Source organism: Leucoraja erinacea, chromosome 19, assembly GCF_028641065.1.
Source record: "Leucoraja erinacea ecotype New England chromosome 19, Leri_hhj_1, whole genome shotgun sequence".
In the NCBI taxonomy this organism is placed as follows: Eukaryota; Metazoa; Chordata; class Chondrichthyes; order Rajiformes; family Rajidae; genus Leucoraja; species Leucoraja erinaceus.
In genome coordinates, this window is record NC_073395.1 from 1,745,379 (window position 1) to 1,765,272 (window position 19,894).

The 19,894-nt window shown below is 48.0% G+C and overlaps 1 protein-coding gene across 1 annotated transcript in view; it reads right to left on the bottom strand.

Annotated features, from left to right (window-relative positions):
* lrp6 (low density lipoprotein receptor-related protein 6) overlaps positions 1–19,894 on the bottom strand; it is a 122,726-nt gene that overhangs the window by 15,032 nt on the left and 87,800 nt on the right. The window contains exons 10-18 of the mRNA XM_055650038.1: positions 19,429–19,655; positions 17,402–17,586; positions 16,236–16,562; positions 13,668–13,870; positions 10,437–10,648; positions 8,740–8,930; positions 3,378–3,587; positions 1,946–2,071; positions 856–1,092 (exon numbers count right to left, since the gene is read on the bottom strand). Coding sequence (XP_055506013.1) covers positions 856–1,092; positions 1,946–2,071; positions 3,378–3,587; positions 8,740–8,930; positions 10,437–10,648; positions 13,668–13,870; positions 16,236–16,562; positions 17,402–17,586; positions 19,429–19,655 — 1,918 coding nt within the window. The remainder of the gene's footprint in view (positions 1–855; positions 1,093–1,945; positions 2,072–3,377; positions 3,588–8,739; positions 8,931–10,436; positions 10,649–13,667; positions 13,871–16,235; positions 16,563–17,401; positions 17,587–19,428; positions 19,656–19,894) is intronic.

Consider the following 19,894-nt stretch of genomic DNA (forward strand, 5'->3'; position numbering starts at 1 on the left):
CCAAGTGTATAAGTGTGGTATTGTACGATGAATCCAACAGCATGCAAACACTGTACCTCAGTACACGTCACACCCATAAACTTAAGACAGACACAAAAAGCTGGAGTAACTCAGCTGGAGAGAAGGACTGGGTAACGTTTCGGGTCGAGATTAAATTCCTTCCTGAACAATGAAACTAAATGCAACAAAGTGAATCGTAATCCTGCCAGTGTCATTCCTTGAAGTGGTGAGATATTCTCTTGGTAGTTGTCAAAGGTGATAGACAATAGGTGCAGGAGTAGAGGCCATTCGGCCCTTCGAGCCAGCACCGCCATTTAATGTGATCATGGCTGATCATCCCCAATCAGTACCCCGTTCCTGCCTTCTCCCCATATCCCCTGACTCCGCTATCTTTAAGAGCCCTATCTAGCTCTCTCTTGAAAGTATCCAGAGAACCTGCCTCCACCACCCTCTGAGGCAGAGAATTCCACAGACTCACAACTCTCTGTGTGAAAAAGTGTTTCCTCGTCTCCATTCTAAATGGCTTACCCCTTATTCTTAAACTGTGGCCCCTGGTTCTGGACTCCCCCAACATCGGGCCTCTAGTGTGTCCAAGCCCTTAACAATCTTATATGTTTCAATAAGAAATCCTCTCATCCTTCTAAACTCCAGAGTGTACAAGCCCAGCTGCTCCATTCTCTCAGCAAATGACAGTCCCGGGAATTAACCTTGTAAACCTACTCTGCACTCCCTCAATAGCAAGAATGTCCTTCCTCAAATTAGGGGACCAAAACTGCACACAATACTCCAGGTGTGGTCTCACTAGGGCCCTGTACAACTGCAGAAGGACCTCTTTTGCTCCTATTGATGGAATACCTTCACATTTCTCCTCATCAGACTTGTCCTGGCAGTTGGATTCTCCGTTGCACCTGAGGACAATGTCGATGCACTGGCCACTGGTGCACTGGAACTGGCTGTCGGAACACACTGGGCAGTGTTGCTCGTCACTCTGATCATCACACTCTGGGTATCCGTCACATCGCCATGCCAGCGGGATGCAGTCGACATCACCTGTGGCACAGGTGAAGTGGTCAGGTGCGCAGGTCGGTGGGTCTGCAGCACAAACACAAACACACACAGCGTTAACGAGATTAATGGTGAAGGAAAAACAAACAGCACGCACACGTTACTCCTCACACCCTGTCATAGAGGCATGACTCATGTATTGCTCAGGATGAGAGGTTTGTGGCTTTGTAATGAAAGCATGCAATTCAGATTAAAATCTACCACTTTGTAGAACATAGAAAAGGACAGCAGTTCCCAGGGATGAGTGGGGTGAACATATGATGAGCATTTGTCGGCACTGGGCCTGTACTTGCTGGAGTTTAGAAGGATGAGGGGGAGACCTCATTGATACTTATCGAATAGTGAAAGGCCTGGACAGAGTGGATGTGGAGAGGATGTTTCCACTGGTGGGAGAGTCTAGGACTAAAGGTCACAGCCTCAGAATTAAAGGACTTTCCTTTAATTCTGGAGGAATTTCTTTAGTCAGAGGGTGGTGAATCTGTGGAATTATTTGCCACAGAAGGCTGTGGAGGCCAAGTCAATGGATAATTTTTAAGGCAGAGATCAATATATTTTTGACTAGTGTGAGTGTCAAGGGTTTAGGGGGAAGGCAGGAGAATGGGAGTAGGAGGGAGAGTCATGATAGAATGGCGGAGTAGACTTGATGGGCAGAATGGCCTAATTCTGCTCCTATCATTTATGAAGTCAAGTCACTTTTATTTCTACAGCGCATTTAAAAAACAACTCTGGTCGGCCAAAGTGCTTTACATTGGTACAAGAATAGTATAACAAACAACAGTGGTTCATAGATGAATACAAACATCACTATATCTCTGAAGAGGAGTCCCAATCTAAATCTTCATCTGTCCAATCCCTGGATGAAATGTCAGGCAGCACATACCTCCGCAGGAGAGCTCGTCCTGATGTAGCACCAGGTGGACTGGGCACGAGCAGCGAGCAGTCCCGTCACCCTTCACGATACAGATGTGGGAACAGCCTCCGTTATCCTGAGCGCACGGGTGTTCAGCTGTAGATCCGCAAAAACAACTACAGGTTAAGGTGCATCCGAGCCGGTGACCCATGGCAGAGTCACATAGAAAATAGGAGGCCATTCGGCCCTTCGGCCCTGCACCGCCATTCATTGTGATCATGGCTGATCATCCATAAATTCACCACTCTCTGGGCGAAAACGTTTTTTCTCACCTCAGTCTTAAATGGCCTCCCCTTTATTCTAAGACTGTGGCCCCTGGTTCTGGACTCGCCCAACATTGGGAACATTTTTCCTGCATCTAGCTTGTCCAGTCCTTTTATAATTTTATATGTTTCTATGAGATCCCCCCCTCATCCTTCTAAACTCCAGTGAATACAAGCCCAGTCTTTTCAATCTTTCCTCATATGACAGTCCCGCCATCTCAGGGATCAAACTCGTGAACCTACGCTGCACTGCCTCAATCACAAGGATGTCCTTCCTCAAATTAGGAGACTAAAACTGTACACAATACTCCAGTGTGGCAGTCACACAGCACGCAAACAGGCCCTTCAGCCCAACCTGCCCATGCCATCCAACATGCCCCCCCATCTACACTAGTCCCACCTGCCCGCATTCACCACATGTCTCTCTAAACCTTTGCTATTAACAAAGTTATCCAGAGCTGCATCTCCTTCTGCGATGTTGATTGAAGAATATTTACAGTATTATCCTCATAATAGTCCCAATGCACCTCCATGGCTAACTGTGAACTAGAGACTGCCCTGGACAGAGAAACATAAATTAGGTGCAGGAGTAGGCCATTCGGCCCTTCGAGCCTGCACCGCCATTCAATGTGATCATGGCTGATCATCCAACTCAGTATCCCATACCTGCCTTCTCTCCATACCCCCTGATCCCTTTAGCCACAAGGGCCACATCTAACTCCCTCTTAAATATAGCCAATGAATGTGTGGCCTCAACTACCTTCTGTGGCGGAGAGTTCCACAGATTCACCACTCTCTGTGTGAAAAATGTTTTTCTCATCTCGGTCCTAAAAGATTTCCCTCTTATCCTTAAACTGTGACCCCTTGTTCTGGACTTCCCCAACATCGGGAACAATCTTCCTGCTTCCTGTCCAACCTCTTAAGGATTTTGTAAGTTTCCATAAGATCCCCCCTCAATCTTCTAAATTCTAGCGAGTACAAGCCGAGGTACAGCGCGGATCTTTGTCCAGGCCCTGGCCCATCGTGGCAGAGAAATCCACGATTCACCACTGCTCTGTGTGAGGAATGGATACAGATTGGTCGAGAGGGAGAGGGGATGAGGGGGGAGGGGGGGGGGGGCAGAGTGATGCCATAATTACCAAAACCCTGTGGGTCGAGCTCTTTCACGGCGTGGATATCGCTGAGCTGGGCGATGCGCGCTTGGATCTTTGTCCGACTGTGACCATTTGTCTTCTCAATCCTCTCGATCATCTGCTGCTGTCTGTCGATCCAGTACAAGTGGTCGCCGAAGATGGTGAGGCCCACAGGCTGAAGGATGTTCGCATCTTCCAGAACCACGCGGTTTGCACCTACGAATCAGGGAGAAAGGGGAGTCAGAATTTACCCATATCGTTTTTTCCATCCCAGGTTCATTCAGACGACTGCAGAGGGCGGTGAAAACTGCCCAACGCATCACCGGTTCCTCGCTCCCCTCCATTGAGTCTGTCCAAAGCAAGCGCTGTCTGCGGAGGGCGCTCAGCATCGCCAAGGACTGCTCTCACCCCAACCATGGACTGTTTACCCTCCTACCATCCCCCCCCCCAGGGTCTCCTCGGTTGCCTGACCAGCAGGTCCAGGAAAAAAATAATTGCTACTATGACCCTGCACATAAATTATATTATTTAACGCTCATATGCTATGTCGCTCTTCTAGGGAGATGCTAACTGCATTACGTTGTGTCTGTACTGTACACTGCACAATGACAATGAAGTTTGAACCTGAATCTGAACATTGGTGTTTAGCAAATCTCAAAAGTGCAGGAGGAACTCGGTGGGTCCAGTCAGCATCTGCGGAAGGAATTCCCCTCCACAGAGTGCAGGAAGTAACTGCAGGCGCTGGTTTACACGGAAGGTAGGCTGGAGTAACTAGGCAGCATCTCAGGACAGGAAGAATGGGTGACATTTCGGGGTCGAGGCCCTTGATCAGACTATTCCCTCCACAGATGCTGCCTGACCCAGCACTCACGTTCCAACAGCTGCAGCTCTTGGCCACAACAATGATGTCAGTGTAGATACAGTGTGGAAACAGGCCCCTCGGTCTACCACCAGTGGGTGTGGACTCGGTGGGCCGAGAGGCCTGGTTCCACGCTGTATCTCTAAACTAAATTATAAAGTCCTAATGGGGCGAGTTTTTGGGCGACTACAGGCGACGGCCGCAACATTTTTCGCCGACAGTGGTAACAATTTTTGCTGTCGTAGGTTGTCGCTAGGTGTCGGAGGTGAATTCCATTAAAACTACTCCCTGGCAGTCGCCTAAAGAGTCGCCTAACCCCTGTCCCACTTAGGAAACCTGAAAGGAAAACTCTGTGGAGACTTTGCGCCCCACCCAAGCTTTCCGTGCGGTTCCCGGAGGTTGCAGGTGGTTGCCGGAAGTTGCAGGTAGTGGAAGCAGGTAGGGAGACTGACAAAAACCTCTGGGAACCGCACGGAAACCTTGGGTGGGGCTCAAAGTCTCCAGAGGTTTCCGTTCAGGTCTCCTAAGTGGGACAGGGGCATGACTGTTCTGTCCTTAAAAAGCCCATTGTCCCGTCAGCAGCCGGTACAGTAAGAGCTGATTTAATTGAATAACACACAGACAAAATCTTTTCAACGCACCTTGGGCCAGGTGACAGTGAACCAAGGCATTAACTGCATGAGAGTAATTCAAGCAGCTCTTGTGGGAAGAACTTTTTGCTCTCTGGTTACTGAATGTTGCCGGATGTTTGTTGAACTAGTCACTGTGTGGTGAGATTAGTGTGTTTCTGACATGGATGTAGAACTGGAATCACTGTGACCACACGCGGCCTGTCAGCTGTTTCCATTCCCAAAGTATTTTCACGTCACTGACAGACCAAAATAATAGTAAATCCTCAATCTAGCGGAAGAGATCGCATCGACACTTCAAACCGATGGAAAGATCAAACCAGCAAGTCAGAGGTTATCCGCAATATTTGTAAAAATGTTATTCCACGAGTCCTCAAGGGAGAAAACATAAATGTTGCGAGCATTATTCCTGCTGCACATGGATTGTGACTTCAGTCTACGCTGACCAGAGTAGAGCCAAACACTTCTATTATCAGATGGAGTCCGTCAAACAGCAGGACATATTTACACTTCAAAACAGAATCGAAAACTTAGCTCCAATCCACAAACAACTGTTCAGTTTAGCTTGGAGATACAGCACAGAAACAGCCCATCAAGTCCGCACCGACCAGCGATGCCTGCACACTAACACTATCCTACACACACTAGGGATAATTACACCAAGCCAATTAGCCTACAAACCTGGTGTGTGGGAGGAAACCAGAGCTCCCAGAGAAAACCCACCTGGTCACGGGGAGAACGTGCAAACTCCATACAGACAGCGCCCGTAGTCGGGATCGAACCTGGGTCCTTGGCGCTGTGAGGCAGCAACTCTACCGCTGTGCCACCGTGACGCCCTTAAACTGAGACTAATATCAAAGTGAAATGTTGGGTTGCACGATGAGGTCTGATGCTTGAGTTTCTCACTGTGATAATCACAGTCGCTGGACAGCACAGTGGTAGAGTTACTGCCTTATAGCGCCAAAGACCCAGGTTCGATCCTGACTACGGGAGCTGTCCGTACAGAGTTTGTACGTTCTCTCCGTGGCTCCGATGACGTACAAGTTAAATGTAAAAATTGTCCCTAGTGTGTGAAGGGGATCGCTGGTCGGCGTGGACCCGATGGGCCGAAGGGCCTGTTTCCGCGCTGTACCTCGGCTTGTACTCGCTAGAATTTAGAAGATTGAGGGGGGATCTTATGGAAACTTACAAAATTCTTAAGGGGTTGGACAGGCTAGATGCAGGAAGATTATTCCCGATGTTGGGGAAGTCCAGAACAAGGGGTCACAGTTTAAGGATAAGGGGGAAATCTTTTAGGACCGAGATGAGGAAAACATTTTTCACACAGAGAGTGGTGAATCTGTGGAACTCTCTGCCACAGAAGGTAGTTGAGGCCACAGTTCATTGGCTATATTTAAGAGGGAGTTAGATGGTGGCCCTTGTGGCTAAAGGGATCAGGGGGTATGGAGAGAAGGCAGGTACAGGATACTGAGTTGGATGATCAGCCATGATCATATTGAATGGCGGTGCAGGCTCGAAGGGCCGAATGGCCTCCTCCTGCACCTATTTTCTATGTTTCTATCTCCAAACTAAACCTGCGTGGGTTTTCTCCGAGGCGTTCAGCTTCCACCCACACTCCAAAGACGTGCAGGTTTGTAGGTTAATTGGCTTAGTATAAATGTACATTGTCCCTAGTGTGTGTAGGATAGTGTTAGTGAGCGGGGATCGCTGGTCGGCACGGACTCGATGGGCCAAAAGGCCAGTTTCACCGCTGTATCTCAAAACTAAAATAACTATTGCAACAGTCACACGACTACAGGTCCAGGAATAAGCCTGTTACATGCGGTGGAAGCAAAGAGGGTGATGATTAACTGTGCTGGAGTAACTCAGCGGGTCAGGCCGCATGCCCGGAGAACATGGGAACAGGTGTTTCTCCCTCAAACTGCGGGGCATCCTGGACAATACAGCTCACACCCCCTCCGTGACACACACTGGTCAACCTGAGGAGCACCTTCAGCAACAGACTGGTTCCACCAAGATGCAGCACAGAACGCCACAGGAGATCCTTCTTCCCTGTGGCTATCAAACTGTACAACTCCTCCCCCTTCTGTCGTGGGGTAGACTGAGACTGACTCCCCCCCCCCCCCCCACACCACCCCCTCAATCTTTGCACATGCCCAAAGCCTTCCCACTCCTCACTTTATTTTCATGTTTCATGTTATTTTATGACAGTTGCCAAATTAATTTCCCTCCTGGGATAAAGTTCTATTGCATCGTGTCGTGTCGAAACAAGGAACTGCAGATGCTGGTTTGCCAAAATAAAAAAAAGTGCAGGAGTAACTTAAAATAATTCAAAACCACCAGAAATGATTAAAAGACTCCGTCTTTGCAGTAAAGGTACTCAAAATAATGTAAAAAGATTTCTTGTATCAACACAAAATGCTGGAGTAATCACTGAGTTCCTCTTCATTAAAGCGGGTGTCAAAGGTAACATAGAAACATAGACAATAGGTGCAGGAGGAGGCCATTCGGCCCTTCGAGCCAGCACCACCGTTCAATGTGATCATGGCTGATCATCCCCAATCAATAACCCGTGCCTGCCTTCTCCCCATATCCCTTGACTCCACTAGCCCCTAGAGCTCTATCCAACTCTCTCTTAAATCCATCCAGTGATTTGGCCTCCACTGCCCTCTGTGGCAGGGAATTCCATAAATTCACAGCTCTCTGGGTGAAAAAGTTTTTTCTCACCTTCAGTCTTAAATGACCTCCCCTTTATTCTAAGACTGTGTGGCCCCTGGTTCTGGACTCGCCCAACATTGGGAACATTTTTCCTGCATCTAGCTTGTCCAGTCCTTTTATAAGTTTCTATAAGATACCCCCTTCCTTCTAAACTGCAGTGAATACAAGCCAAGTCTTTTCAATCTTTCCTCATATGACAGTCCCACCATCCCAGGGATCAATCTCGTGAACCTACTCTGCACTGCCTCAATCACAAGGATGTCCTTCCTCAAATTAGGAGACCAAAACTGGACGCAATACTCCAGATGTGGTCTCACCAGAGCCCTGTACAACTGCAGAAGAACCTCTCTACTCCTAGACTGAAATCCTCTTGTTATGAAGGCCAACATTCCATTAGGTTTAGGTTATGGGGAGAAGGCAGGAGAATGGGGTTAGGAGGGAGAGATAGATCAGCCAGGATTGAAAGGTGGAGTAGACTTGATGGGCCGAATGGCCTAATTCTGCTCCTATCACTTATGACCTTACTCCAGCATTTTGAGTCTATCTTTGGTGTAAGCCAGCACCTGCAGTTAGTTGGTAGACAAAAGTGCTGGAGAAACTCAGCGGGTGCAGCAGCATCTATGGAGCGAAGGAAATAGGCAACGTTTCGGGCCGAAACCCTGAAGGAAATAGGCAACGTTTAGGGCCGAAACCCTGAAGGAAATAAGCAACATTTCGGGCCGAAACCCTGAAGGAAATAGGCAACGTTTCGGGCCGAAACCCTGAAGAAAATAGGCAACGTTTCGGGCCGAAACCCTGAAGGAAATAGGCAACATTTCGGGCCGAAACCCTGAAGGAAATAGGCAACGTTTCGGGCCGAAACCCTGAAGGAAATAGGCAACGTTTCGGGCCGAAACCCTGAAGGAAATAGGCAACGTTTCGGGCCGAAACCCTGAAGGAAATAGGCAACGTTTCGGGCCGAAACCCTTCCGGGTTTCGGCCCGAAACGTTGCCTATTTCCTTCGCTCCATAGATGCTGCTGCACCCGCTGAGTTTCTCCAGCATTTTTGTCTACCTTCGATTTTCCAGCATCTGCAGTTCCTTCTTAAACACATCAGGTGCAATTAGTTACTCTGTCCCCCTTCATTCCGAAAGGTATCCCCGTAAACACTTCCTCTCCTACCTGACAGGTCGCTGCTCTCAATGCGGCGCAGGTCGGAGTCGGCCCAGAAAAGTTTGCCAAACTTGTTGTCGATGGCCAGAGTGACGGGTTTGCTGAGGCCGCTGAAGAACAGCACCTCGCGTTCCGTCCCGTCCAGAGCTGCCCGCTCGATCTGCGGAGACCGGTCCTGAAGGTTGGTGAAGTACATGTACCTGGTGGGGGGGGGGAGGGGAAAAAACAATAATTTAACATCAATAGACAATGGGTGCAGGAATAGGTTAATTGGTTTGGTAAATGTAAAAAATGTCCCTAGTGGGTGTAGGATCTAACGGAAGAGATCGCATCGACACTTGCGGGTGTAGGATAGTGTTAATGTGCGGGGATCGCTGGTCGGCACGGACTCCGTGGGCCGAAGGGCCTGTTTCCGCGCTGTATCTCTAATCTCTAAACTAAACTAAAATTGGTTAGAAACTACAACTTCATGTTCCTGTGACAATAGACAATAGGTGCAGGAGTAGAGGCCATTCGGCCCTTCGAGCCAGCACCGCCATTCAACGTGATCATGGCTGATCATCCACAATCAGTACCCCGTTCCTGCCTTCTCCCCATATCCCCTATCTTTAAGAGCCCTATCTAGCTCTCTCTTGAAAGCATGCAGAGAACCGGCCACCACCTAAGGCGGAGAATTCCACAGACTCACCACTCTCTGTGTGAAAAAGTGTTTCCTCGTCTCCGTTCTAAATGGCTTACCCCTTATTCTTAAACTGTGGCCCCTGGTTCTGGACTCCCCCAACATCGGGAACATGTTTCCTGCCTCTAGCGTGTCCAAGCCCTTAACAATCTTATAAACATAATAATGGTCATGCACTCCAAATACAAATTCCATGATTAAACATTACATTGATGCGAAGAGAAGAGGGTTGGATAAGAGTGGATGTGGAGAGGATGTTTCCACTAGTGGGAGAGTCTAGGACTAGAAGGTCATAGACACAGAATTAATGGACGTTCCTTTAGGAAGGAGATGAGGAGGAATTTCTTTCATCAGAGGGTGGTGAATCTGTGGAACTCATTGCCACAGAAGGCTGTGGAGGCCAAGTCATTGGACATTTTTAAGGCAGAGATAGATTCTTAGGTAGACAAAATTGCTGGAGAAACTCAGCAGGTGTGGCAGCATCTATGGAGCGAAGGAAATAGGCAACGTTTCGGGCCGAAACCCGGAAGGGTTTTGGCCCGAAACGTTGCCTATTTCCTTCAGGGTTTTGGCCCGAAACGTTGCCTATTTCCTTCAGGGTTTTGGCCCGAAACGTTGCCTATTTCCTTCGCTCCATAGATGCTGCTGCACCCGCTGAGTTTCTCCAGCACTTTTTGTCTACCTTCGATTTTCCAGCATCTGCAGTTCCTTCTTAAACAAGCTGTCCCCGAGTCTGGTCGAAAAGAAGCAAGTCTAGAAAAAACCTGAATAAAGAAAACTGCTGCTGCTGCTGCTGCTGGAAACTTGAGCAAAGCACAAAGTGGCGGAGGAACTGAGTGGGTCAGGCAGCATCTGCGGAGGGATTAGTAGGGGTGTTAGGGGTTATGGGGAGAGGGGCAGGAGAATGGGGTTAGAAGGGAGAGATAGATCAGCCATGATTGAATTGCGGAGTAGACTTGATGGGCCGAATGGCCTAGCTCTGCTCCTATCACTTATGAAGTTATGAAGGGGCAAATGTTGGATTTACCCCCTCTCTGGGTTGACGACGATGGCTCGTGGTCGATCTTGCTCCCCGTCTAGAACAACACCGATTGGTTTCCCATCCAGTCTCATGACGTTGATAACATTGGTAGCCTCGCATGTCCAATAGATGTAGCGGCTGTAGATGTCGATGCTGAGGTCATACGCCTGCATGTCTATGTTCTGGTTGGGGAGAGCGCTCGTCACGACTGTAAAACTCTGCAACACAGAGAGAAAAATAAAACCCAATTAAAACAATTGCAGAGAATATCCCGATGTTGGGGAAGTCCAGTTGGGGTCTCCAAATCTGAGGAAGGACATTATTGCCATAGAGGGGGTGCAGAGAAGGTTCACCAGACGGATTCCTGGGATGTCAGGACTGTCTTATGAAGAAAGACTGGATAGACTTGGTTTATACTCTCTAGAATTTAGGAGATTGAGAGGGGGATCTTATAGAAACTTACAAAATTCTTAAGGGGTTGGACAGGCTAGATGCAGGAAGATTGTTCCCGATGTTGGGGAAGTCCAGGACAAGGGGTCACAGCTTAAGGATAAGGGGGAAATCCTTTAAAACCGAGATGAGAAGAACTTTTTTCACACAGAGAGTGGCGAATCTCTGGAACTCTCTGCCACAGAAGGTAGTTGAGGCCAGTTCATTGGCTATATTTAAGCGGGAGTTCGATGTGGCCCTTGTGGCTAAAGGGATCAGGGGGTATGGAGAGAAGGCAGGTACAGGATACTGAGTTGGATGATCAGCCATGATCATATGGAATGGCGGTGCAGGCTCGAAGGGCCGAATGGCCTACTCCTGCACCTATTTTCTATGTTTCTATGTTTAGTATGACCAACACTCCCCATTTACGAATGTCCCACTTGCCCACATTTCACAAGTTCTAGGAGTCTAATTAGGCCATTCGGCCCATTGAGTCTACTCCGCCATTCCTTTCCCCGCCTCCCCATACCCCTCGACACCCGTTCTAATCAAGAATCTGTCTATCTCTGCCTTAAATATATCCACTGACTTGGCCTCCACAGCCCTCTGTGGCAATGAAGTTCCACAGATTCACCACCCTCTGCCTAAAGAAGTTCCTCTGGTCTGGTGTCTCCCCACACAATAAACACGTACAGGTTTGTAGGTTAATTAGCTTCGGTAAAGATTGTAAATTGTCCCCTAGTGTGTACGATAGTGCTGGTGCACGGGGCGATCGCAGGGCAGGGCTGGAGTGGACTCGATGGGCTGAAGGGTCTGTTTCTATGCTGTATCTCTGAACTAAACTAAACTGCAGATGCTGGTTTACCAAGGAAATGCACAAAGTGCTGGAGTAACTCAGCGGGTCAGGCAGCATCTGTGGAGAACATGGATAGGTGACGTTTCACAGAGTGCTGGAGTAACTCAGCGGGTCAGGCAGCATCTGTGGAGAACGTGGATAGGTGACGTTGCACAGAGTGCTGGAGTAACTCAGCGGGTCAGGCAATATCTCTGAAGAACAATGAGAAGTGACATTTTGAGTTGGGACCCTTATTTTTACTTCAATAACGGATTTATCACCAGCATAATCTTTCACTGTTTCTCTTTAAAAAACATGAATTAATTTACGAAAAAGTAATTGTTGTGTAAAATAACAATGATCAATTTACAATCGGGTGGAGCCACTGCATCACAGCGCTGGACACGCAGGTTCAATCCTGACCTCAGGAGCTGTCTGTGTGGAGTTTGCATGTTCCCCACCCCATGACAGTGTGGTTTTCCTCCAGGTGTTGTGCTGTCCTCACACATCCCAAAGACGTGGGGGTTTAGAGGTTAATTGGCCCTGTGTAAATTGCCCCTTGTGTGTGGGGAGTGGATGAGAACGTGGGCTAACATGGGACTAGTGTGAATGAGTGATCTCTGGGGACGGCATGGGCTCGATGGGCCGAAGGGCTCATTTGCATGCTGCATCCTTCAATCAATCACGCCTCCGCTCTGCGTAATCAATAGTTAGTCCATTTGCTCGTCCAACACTTGGAACCAGAGTGATCCTGCCGGTTCCATCCATGGCAGCCCTGTCGATCTTTGGCTTACCGCCCCACTCAGTCCAGTACATAAACCTACGGCAAACAAACCCGTCAACATTCCCACAGCAAGTGAAATCTGACAAACGTCTCTCCAGAAATGCTGCACACGTTACAGAATGTCGTGGGACGGGAGATTTGAGGGGGATGAGGGAATAATGGGCGGTGGGAAATGCTATCCACGGCAAATTGAAAACTACCCCGGTGTGTTTGGTCAGGGGAGGTCGAACAACCACGGGAGAAGGTGATGCAGCAATTGAGACACGCGCTCCCATTTGTCTATCCTTCACACGAGCTGTTTATTAGCAGCAATTCACCATTGCAATCCATAACAGTACAGGACACAGCAAACTTATCTCAGAAGATATTTACAACAAAAATATTCACACTGGATGTTGCATTTTGCCGCTAACTGGATGTGTAAACTGCCCTCACCATTGGTTGTGCAAAAACCGCACCCTTCCACGTCTGTTACTGTGGCAATCGATCGCCTTCAATTCAAGCGATCAATTTATTGGAAGTATTAGTTCCAAAAATACAAGTTGACTGTTGTCGTACATTTTGTTCAGATTTCTCTCTAAAAAGACCTCTGGCTGTGAACTTCCTTTTGTTTTATTGTAGATTTTACAGGGGGATCAATAGGCTTCTGAATGTGCGTGTCTGCAATCATAAGATCATAAGTGATAGGAACAGAATTAGGCCATTTGGCCCATCAAGTCTACTTCGCCATTCAATCATGGCTGATCTATCTCAGTCCTAGCACAGTTCTCCTGCCTTCTCCCCATAGCCTCTGACACCCTTACTAATCAAGAATCTATCTCTGCCTTAAATACATCCACTGACATCGACTCCACAGCCTTCTGTGGCAAAGAATTCCACAGATCCACCACCGTCTGACTCGTGAAATTCCTCCTCATCTCCTCCCTGAAAGAGCGTCCTTTAATTCTGAGCTGTGACCTCTAGTCCTAGACTCTCCCACTAGTGGAGACATCCTCTCCACATCCACTCTATCCAAGCCTTTCACTGTTCTGTATGTTCCAATGAGGTCCCTCCCTCATTGTTCTAAACTCCAGCGAGTACAGGCCCAGTGCCGACAAACGCTCATCATATGTTAACCCACTCATTCCCGGGATTATTCTTGTACGGATGAGGTGAGCTGCCAATCGAGGTGTGGTCCAGTACTGACCTGGCTCCCATCTTCCTGTGCACGCCGGATAACATTTTGACGAGAATCGATCCAATAGAGATGTTTGTTGACGGGATCATAATCGATGGCCCGGACATTTTTCAGGCTGTGGATGGGAAGGATGATATCTGGACTCTGCTGTTCATCAATAACCATTCGATTAATCGCATTCTTTTGACTGAACAGCAAAAACGAAGTTGGAGCTGCAAAAATAATAACAATAATCGTGCATTAGTCTGGCTGGGCCAGAGTCCACTGTGTCATAAGGTCATCGGTGATCGGAGCAGAATAAGGCCATTCGGCCCATCAAGTCTGCTCCTCCATGGCTGATCTATCTCTCCCTCCTAACCCTATTCTCCTGCCTTCTCCCCATAACCCCTGACACCCGCACTGATCTATAATCTATCTATCTCTGCCTTAAATATACCCACTGACTTGGCCTCCACAGCCTTTGTGGCAAAGAATTCCACAGATTCACCACCCTCTGACTAAAGAAATTCCTTCCACTAGAGAGGCAAGCGTAAACAAAACGAATGCTTCCACGATAAATAGAAATAGGTTTTTAAAAATACGTTTTTAAAAAAGATGATAAGTTTATATTATCTTAAAATAGCTTGCATAAATATTCTCGGGCATTTCCTAGTATTTTCTTAAAGGATACCGTGATTGATATAACATCAGTGAAGTTAATTCAGCGGGTCATTGTGGAGCAATAGGTGACTTGCATAATTTGGAGTATTGCGAATAAGAGGAAATAGGGCTGAATGATATCCTAGTTAAACTTTTCTTTAAGAGGCTGACACAATTGGAACTGCAGATGCATGGATAGGTGATTTACAATTGCTGGAGTAACTCAGTGGGTCAAAAGGGACAAGGTGCTGGAGTAACTCAGCGGGTCAGGCAACATCTGTGGAGAACATGGATAGGTGACGTTTCACAGAGTGCTGGAGTAACTCAGTGGGTCAGGCAGCATCTGTGGACAACATGGATAGGTGACATTTCAGGTCTTCAAACTCAATAACTGCAAGTTAGTATTCAGATTCAGTAACTCAGTTACTCCAGCACTTTGTCCTTTTTTTTTTAGTAAACCAGCATCTGCAGTTCCTTGATTGACATAAAGTGCTGAAGTAGCTCAGTGGGCCAGGCAGCATCAGGAGAATGAGGATGAGTGATGCTTTGACCCAACCCGCTGAGTTACTCCTGCACATTGTATCTATCTTTGGTATAAACCAACATCTGCAGTTCCTTGTTTCTCCAATCAATTGTCCCTCCCTTGTTATCCAGACCCATTGTTGCTCTGTTGGTCATGTTCTTATTTTATTAAATAACTTTTTTTTAAATAAAGGAAAAGTAAAGAGAGAGAAAAAGAGAGAGGTGTAAAGATCGGACCCTAGACGACCACGGTAGTGTAGCCAATAGAGTGGGTAAAAGAGAGAACGAAAATGGGAGGTAGACCTGCCTCTCGTCCCTCCCCACCCACCTTACCCAACCCATAGTTGGATTTAAATCCATGTTCATTTTAGAAACATAGACAATAGGTGCAGGAGTAGAGGCCATTCAGCCCTTCGAGCCTGCACCGCCATTCAATATGATCATGGCTGATCATCCAACTCAGTATCCCATACCTGCTTTCTCTCCATACCCCTTGATCCCTTTAGCCACAAGGGCCACATCTAACTCCCTCTTAAATATAGCCAATGAACTGTGTGGCTTCAACTACCTTCTGTGGCAGAGCTCATTTTCTAAGAGCAGAATGAGGCCTTGTGTCTACTCCACCACACCATCATGGCTGGTCTATGTTGTTGGGTAGTGTAGTCTAAGGATCGTAGAGGATATGACATGGACATCACATGCTGCAGCACTGGTGAGTAAGGCAAGGCAGCGCCTTTACCACCTCAGGCAATTGAGGAAATTCAGAGTGTCTCCGAGGATCCTCCAGTGCTTCTACTCAGCGGCGGTGGAAAGCATCTTGTCCGGAAACATCTCAATTTGGTTTGGGAATTGCTCTGCCCAGGACAAGAAGGCTCTGCAGAGAGTAGTGTGTTCGGCCGAACGCACTATGGGAACTTCACTCGCCCCCCTGCAGGAATTATACATCAGGAGGTGCAACTCCAGAGCCAACAAGATCATGGGAGACCCCTTCCACCCCTGCAACGGACTGTTCCAGCTGCTACGGTCAGGCAAACGCCTCCGTTGCCATGCTGTGAAAACGGAGAGGATGAGAAGGAGTTTCTTCCCAGAGGCCATTCAGACTGTAAACGCCTATCTCACCAGGGACTAACTCTACTGAACTATTCTACTGTTGTGTGGTGTCTTTTTAAAATTGCTGTTTTTCCCTTTTCTTCCCTCCCACAAATATGTGAATGTGTGATTGTGTTCCATTCTGTTTGCAGTTTGTTTGTTTGTCTTTTGCACAAAGTCCGGGAGCATTGCCACTTTTCATTTCACTGCACATCTCGTATGTGTATGTGACGGATAAACTTGACTTGTCCCCACTGCGTCACTCATTCACATCTCCATAACCAGCCCCCACTTTGTACAGCACGGTATTAGACTTCTGATACTCACGGCTACAGGTCTTGTTGTCCACGTTGAGGTAGTAGTGAGCTGGGCATCCACACACGTAGCCAACAGCCGGCATGGCCAAACACAGGTGGGTGCAGTGGCCATTGCTGGAAGAGCACTCGTTCCACCCGCCCTGCCTTGAGGAATGGAACACCAGGATATCCATCACGTAGTCCAAGTGGCCTTGGATGATGGTGCGGTTTTGCCCGCTGGTTTTGTTGGCCCGTTCAATACTACGCCGGCTCCAGTCCGTCCAGTAGATGTAGTCTTGGTATTGTGTTAAGCCGAATGGATGAGGGAGATCATCGGCAATCACCTCCCGATCCAGACCTGCAACATAATCACCTCAATTAGCATCCGTGGCTCAGCGGTAGAGTCACAGCGCCAGGGACCCGGGTTCCATCACGACTACGGGTGCTGTCTGCACGGAGTTTGCACGTTCTCCCCGTGACCTGCCTGGGTTTTCCTCCAAGATCTTTGGTTTCTTCCCACATTCCAAAGACGTACAAGTTTGTAGGTTAATAGGCTTGGTATAAATGTAAATTGTCCCCAGTCTGTGTAGGATAGTGTTAATGTGCGGGGCCATCGCTGGTCGGCACGGACTCTGTGGGCCGAAGGGCCTGTTTCCGCGCTGTATCTCTAAACTAAACTAAAATTGATTAGAAACTACAACTTCCTGTGTCAATAGGTGCAGGAGTAGGCCATTCGACCCTTCGAGCCAGCACCGCCATTCAATGTGATCATGGCTGATCATCCCCAATCAGTACCCTGTTCCTGCCTTCTCCCCATATCCCCTGATTCCACTATCGTTAAGAGCCCTATCTAGCTCTCTCTTGAAAGCATCCAGAGAACCTGCCTCCACCGCCCTCGGAGGCAGAGAATTCCACACTCACCACTCTCTGTATGAAAAAGTGTTTCCTCGTCTCCGTTCTAAATGGCTTACTCCTTATTCTTAAACTGTGGCCCTGGTTCTGGACTCCCCCAACATCGGGAACATGTTTCCCGCCTCTAGCGTGTCCAAACCCTTAATAATCTTATATGTTTCAATGAGATCCCCTCTCATCCTTCTGTGCACGGATATGTCTGAAGATCTGTCCTGCAACCAGCACACTGATGGGGGGAGGAAGGAGAAAACATAGCAAAACTGTTTTTCCAAATGTAAAACTCACCCAGCATATTGGAGGATTCGATCAGACTTGTATCCAGATCCGTCCAGTATAGCCTCCGCTCTGCGTAATCAATAGTTAGTCCGTTTGCTCGTCCAACACTTGGAACCAGAGTGATCCTGCCGGTTCCATCCATGGCAGCCCTGTCGATCTTTGGCTTACCTCCCCACTCAGTCCAGTACATAAACCTACGGCAAACAAACCCGTCAACATTCCCACAGCAAGTGAAATCTGACAAAAACGTCTCTCCAGAAATGCTGCACACGTTACAGAATGTTGTGGGACGGAAGATTTGATGGGGATGAGGGAATAATGGGCGGTTGGGAATGCTATCCACAGCAAATTGAAAACTACCCCGGTGTGTTTGGTCAGGGGAGGTCGAAAAACCACGGGTGAAGGTGATGCAGCAATTGAGACACGCGCTCCCATTTGTCGGAGCTGTTTATTAGCAGCAGTTCACCATTGCAATCTAGAACAATACAGGACACAGCAAACCTATCTCAGAAGATATTTACAACAAAATAATCACACTGGATGTTGCATTTTGCCCGCCAACTCGATGTGTAAACTGCCCTCATCATTGGTTGTGCAAAAACCGCACCCTTCCACGTCTGTTACTTGAAGACCACATATATAAAAACGTGGTGGTTGTGAAAGGTTTAATGTATTTATCTGACTTCCAAAAGCATGAATTCATGTTCAGGTTAATGCTTCAAAACCACCACTGTTAAAGCACTTTGGAAAAATGCTGGGATAAAAGTCCATTGGATGTTTTGAAGTCTTTTTCCCCCATTAAGTTGGAATGCCTGCAGAGAAGGTTTACGAGGATGTTGCTAGGACTCGAGGGATTTAGCTGTGGGGAGAGTTGTGGCAAAGCGGGACTTTATTCCTTGGAGCGTAGGAGGCTGAGGGGTGATCGTGTAGAGATGTACGAAATAGACAGGGATCGATGGGATGAATGAATCAAGAACCAGAGGTTGAGCCACAGGTCAAAGGCGAGAGGGGAAAGATTTAATAGGAACCCGAGGGGCAACTTTTCCAAACAGTGGGTGTATGGAACGAACTGCCAGAGGAGGCAGGTACAAAACAACATTTAAAAGACACTTTTAAAGGATTTAAAAGACACTTAAAAGGTACATGGATAGGGAAAGGTAGAGAGGGATCTGGGCCAAATGCAGGCAGGTGGGACTAGCTTGGTTGGAGCATGTGGACTAGCATGGACCAGTTGGGCCGAAGGGCCCCTTTCCGTGCTGCATAACTCTGCAACTCGTAGCATTTATTATGGGGTCACTATTGTGTCAGTTGTACAGGGTCTTGGTGAGACCACACCTGGAGTATTGCGTACAGTTTTGGTCTCCAAATCTGAGGAAGGACATTATTGCCATAGAGGGAGTGTAGAGACGGTTCACCAGACTGATTCCTGGGATGTCAGGACTGTCTTATGAAGAAAGACTGGATAGACTTGGTTTATACTCTCTAGAATTTAGGAGATTGAGAGGGGATCTTATAGAAACTTACAAAATTCTTAAGGGGTTGGATGCAGGAAGATTGTTCCCGATGTTGGGGAAGTCCAGGACAAGGGGTCACAGCTTAAGGATAAGGGGAAAATCCTTTAAAACCGAGATGAGAAGAACTTTTTTCACACAGAGAGTGGTGAATCTCTGGAACTCTCTGCCACAGAGGGTAGTTGAGGCCACAGTTCATTGGCTATATTTAAGAGGGAGTTAGATGTGGCCCTTGTGGCTAAGGGGATCAGGGGGTATGGAGAGAAGGCAGGTACGGGATACTGAGTTGGATGATCAGCCATGATCATATTGAATGGCGGTGCAGGCTCGAAGGGCCGAATGGCCTCTACTCCTGCACCTAATTTCTATGTTTCTATTCACAGGTTCTACCAGTTGAATGAGGCCATTCGGCCCATCGAGTCTACTCTACTCCAATCATACACCCACCACCCTCCTAACCCCATTTTCCTGCCTTCTCATTATGACTCTTGCTTGACACATGTTCCCATCGAGGAGGTCCCTTACCCTTGAGCTGGGTCCAGTGCCAGGGCCCGGGGGCTGTCCAGATCCTTCCACACCAACACCTGCCGGTGCTGCCCGTCCAGCCGGGCTACCTCGATGCGGTTGGTGCCGGTGTCAGCCCAGTACAGGTTCTTGCCCAGCCAATCCACCGCCATGCCTTCAGGGTAGTCCAGGCCAAACTCCACCACGTGCTCCAGAGCACTGCCGTTCATGAATGCCCGGCTGATGGTCTGTAAAACAAGGGCCATGGGACTGAGTGGAGACACAAGCAACTGCAGGTGCTGGTTTACAAGAAAAGACACAGAGTGCTGGAGTAACTCAGCGGGTGCAGCAGCATCTGTGGACAACATGGATAGGTGACGTTTCACAGAGTGCTGGAGTAACTCAGCGGGTCAGGCAGCAGCATCTGTGGGGAACATGGATAGGTGACGTTTCAGACAGGTCCTGTCCTCAGACAGTTTGATTCATT